This window comes from Pyricularia grisea, chromosome VII (assembly GCF_004355905.1).
Source record: "Pyricularia grisea strain NI907 chromosome VII, whole genome shotgun sequence".
Lineage (NCBI taxonomy): Eukaryota > Fungi > Ascomycota > Sordariomycetes > Magnaporthales > Pyriculariaceae > Pyricularia > Pyricularia grisea.
The window spans coordinates 1,142,536-1,144,862 of NC_044975.1; the positions used below are offsets into that span (position 1 = coordinate 1,142,536).

Genomic DNA, 2,327 nt, shown 5'->3' on the forward strand with positions numbered 1-2,327 from the left:
GGAGCTCGCGTTCAGGGATGAGCCCTGAGACTACCTTAGACCTGAACCAGAGTGATCTTTGGTTGGACCCACAGGTACAAGCAAAGCCACGATTGAGCCACGCTCAATTGTGGAGCTCGCGTTCAGGGATGAGCCCTGAGACTAATTATTAAAGTCGGTAATCTTTACAAGACCCATACCATTGGACGATAAAGCCAAGGTTTATTTTTACCACCAGAGTACAGGTTTTACCAATGGATTAATTACCTAATTATATTAATATTTTCGTAACACGTTTTATAATTATACTTTTGGCACTCCACTTTACTTAAATATTATTTAATAATAGCTATATAATTTACCAACACTTATACATCAGAGTGTTACATCAGGGACCATCCCGCCAAGTCTCGACCGTCTTGGTGACATGTATCCCACCGAGCTCGGCCTTGGTCGACAGCCAGCTTGTGTGCGGGGCCCCGACGCCTCCGACCAGCTCGTCCTCCGAGTCGCCACCCTTGAGGTGGTTGTTCTTTTGCTGCTGAAGAAACTTGGGCGTGGTGGCCTCGATACGCGTGGTAGAGTAGGCCGAGCGCTGGGTGTGAGTTGTCAGGCGCGACGAGAGCTCGTGGCTCTGGTGTTGTTCCGGGCTGTAGCCGGTCTTTTTTGTGCTAAGCTTTTGGGAGAGGATGCTGAGAAGCGCTGGCGAAAAGAAGAAAAGAGGTTGTTAGTAACATGATCAGATGTTCTAGACGTGTACGAACAAAAAGAGGGTTGGGATAGAGAGCAACGTACGAGGTAGGCAGGCGGCAGTGATGGCAATCATGGTCTCAATCATTGACACGGTACATGTGAGCATGGTTTCGTTTCTCTTGGAAAAGTAGGCTCGGATGACTATAAGACAATTGCGATTAATATCAAGCTTTAAACTTCTCATGACTGTTGAGCTCCAGGGGGTTAGACAATATGAGGACTTACTACTGCCAATAATCACGAAAATTCCCAACATGAATATAGCTCCAACTCCAATCTTTTTCCTCAACTTCATTTGAAGGCCGGCCACGATTGATATGGGTAGACTGATGACTGCTTTATGTTAGTTGGCCAGACTAAGCTGCATAATATTTGTGTCGAGAAAGGCTGCTTACTGGCTACATCGGTGGTGATATTTACTATTATCTCCATGTTAGTATACCTCCCTCCAAGGTTGAAGTGACAGACGAAACACCTACTTATCACCGTGATCCAGTAGTTGATCTCAGAGTTATGAGGATCGCATTGATCTGTACCAGTTGCCTATTTGTTAGTCTACTATTCAAGGGCCAACCCCAAGCTCCCAACGAACACCAAAACGTACAATTCGGATCCTCCGACCATCTCCTATCATGCGGCCAGCACTGAAACATGATGTGAAAAAAGATGAGCAGCCAAGTAGCCGCCAGCACCCCAAGGGCCACATTGCAGACTATCTGCATGCTCGACCTCGGCCCGGCTATGCGCTTGTACAGCAGCACCAGCGCTGCCTTGATGGCCCACAGCGAGGTGATGTAGAGCGTCGACCCGGGCACGATCATCTTCATGATGTTGACAAAGTTCTCAAAGGTCGAGTTGGCCGGGTCCGCAAGCCCCTGCGTCCACATGTAGTGTTGTATCACCAGGTCCCCGACCAGACACAGCAACGCCAGTATGATGAACCCATCGTCGGCCCGGAGGTTTTTGACTCGCTGGAGCCGGATCGAGGTGCGGGCTACCACGAAGCAGAACGCCGTGTAGGTGCATATGTGCCAAGCAATCTATAATTCTCGAAAAGAAAAAGTTGAAGGAGAGAGAGAGAGAGTCAGTTCAACCGTTTCTCCGCAGACAAGCCCCCATATACGGAACATTTCTTTTTCTTTTGACGGCACCGAGGAGACGGTACGGGCCGGGGTTGGCTAGATGGGGAAGGCAGGTTTACATCAAAGTCAAGGGGCTTAAAACTTACAACTTGATCAAGCCCCGGAGGAGACATGGTTTCTCGTATATGATGGTAAAATGAAGATCAATGCTTGACCGTTCACAAAGGATATCATTTGCCCGGAAGAGGAAAGGAAAACGTGGGAGGATAGTGGCTTATGTGCTCCTTGCACATTGCCCCAAACAACCCTCTTTGTTGGTTCAAGCAAGCATATTGCCACCCGGGGAGCAATGCAAGAAGGGTATAGAAGAGCGGGGTTAGACTTGGTGAGAATCCCCGGGAGGGTTTCTGGTAACGTCTCAGGGGTAGGTGTCATTGTGCTAGAACTAGCCCAAGTCCACTTCTGCATTTCTTACGCACATATAATTACGTGCATACAACCTACATCACATCC

General features: G+C 48.4%; 1 protein-coding gene across 1 annotated transcript; it reads right to left on the reverse strand.

Annotated features, from left to right (window-relative positions):
• Positions 1-221: 221 nt before the first annotated feature.
• PgNI_10371 (uncharacterized protein) lies at positions 222-1,987 on the reverse strand (the record flags this gene model as incomplete). Its single annotated transcript, XM_031130342.1, has 7 exons — positions 222-681; positions 775-873; positions 958-1,065; positions 1,128-1,151; positions 1,212-1,262; positions 1,337-1,772; positions 1,961-1,987. 7 exons carry the CDS (start codon positions 1,985-1,987, stop codon positions 368-370), a joined length of 1,059 nt encoding a protein of 352 aa, XP_030979614.1. The 3' UTR covers positions 222-367.
• Between the last annotated feature and the right edge of the window lie 340 nt (positions 1,988-2,327).